The sequence below is a fragment of the Neltuma alba genome, unplaced genomic scaffold (genome assembly GCF_004799145.2).
Source record: "Neltuma alba isolate B1F8T4 unplaced genomic scaffold, ASM479914v2 tig00010580_pilon, whole genome shotgun sequence".
Classification (NCBI taxonomy): domain Eukaryota; kingdom Viridiplantae; phylum Streptophyta; class Magnoliopsida; order Fabales; family Fabaceae; genus Neltuma; species Neltuma alba.
In genome coordinates, this window is record NW_021635445.1 from 593,958 (window position 1) to 595,000 (window position 1,043).

General features: G+C 51.8%; 1 protein-coding gene across 1 annotated transcript in view; it reads right to left on the reverse strand.

The window, feature by feature from the left end:
• Positions 1 to 372: 372 nt before the first annotated feature.
• The window catches only part of LOC114757202 (uncharacterized), a 1,408-nt gene continuing 737 nt past the window's right edge, over positions 373 to 1,043 (reverse strand). Inside the window, 2 exon segments of the mRNA XM_028946203.1 lie at positions 373 to 753; positions 756 to 915. Coding sequence (XP_028802036.1) covers positions 403 to 753; positions 756 to 915 — 511 coding nt within the window. The 3' untranslated portion in view covers positions 373 to 402.

Sequence of the window (1,043 nt, forward strand, 5' to 3'; positions counted from 1 at the left end):
TGGAAGGCTTTTCCCCTATTAGAGAAGGCCGTCTTCAGTAAAGGGGAAGTGCATTAATTCTTGGAAAAAGAGGGAACGAGTGGAGTATACGAAACGAGCCAAGCCAAGAGCGAGCCTATATAAAAAATGAAAGAAAGTGAATTCAATGAATAGATAGAGTCAACGGTACGACAGACAGCGCTGCCTACACGCGAATTAGCTTCCGAGGTCGAGCAGTCTCAATTTCACTACAGGATTTGCGAATGAATGCTGGGCTGGGCCACCTCGAATGGCATGAGCCGCATGCGGGGAGACCCGCACGTACGGTTTTTAGGGGGATCTGGTCGAAAGACCGGCCGGCGCCCACCCGACTAGAGGGACTGAGAAATTAATAGAGTACAAAACTTATCTTCAAGCTTTACCTTATTCTGATCGTTCAGAGGGCGATCGCGGAGTCACTGAATGAAGTCCTCCGTTTCTTTCGGAGGTGCTGACCCGCAGCGAGGCAGAGATGACTAAGTGACATATGGAATATGGCGACGACAACAGCATGTCGTAGAAGGAGATAACTGGTGGAGCCAACGATCCGCTAAGACTAACGTATCTACAACTACATCCCCGAGCGGCAGTCAAACGGAGGCGTGAATGCAAGATGCCAGCGGAATGATCGGCCGGACAGAGGCTAGGGCTGCTTCCTTCCCACCGCGTCCTTCCTTGTGTGTCGGAGATATAAAGCGAGTGCACCGGAAAAGAACGGGAACTGGGTCGATCTATTCTATGGCGAAGCATCCGAAGCATAACTGCACACTCACACGATCTTTGCCGAGAGATAGGAGCATTCGGTGGAACCGGTGAACTACACTTGCTTCTGGATAGATGTGTGGGACAGAGGGCTCGTGGTACCAGCTGCCCACCCTTCCTCCTCTGCTTTGAGAACCGTGTGAACGGAGAGTGGGCAGAAGGGAAGGAGGTCCTCATACGGAGTCGCACACTTACTTGAGCAGTGCGGAAGACTGGGGAATGGGTTGAGTAAACTCCCCTGGGGCCGGAAAAATAACAGACGA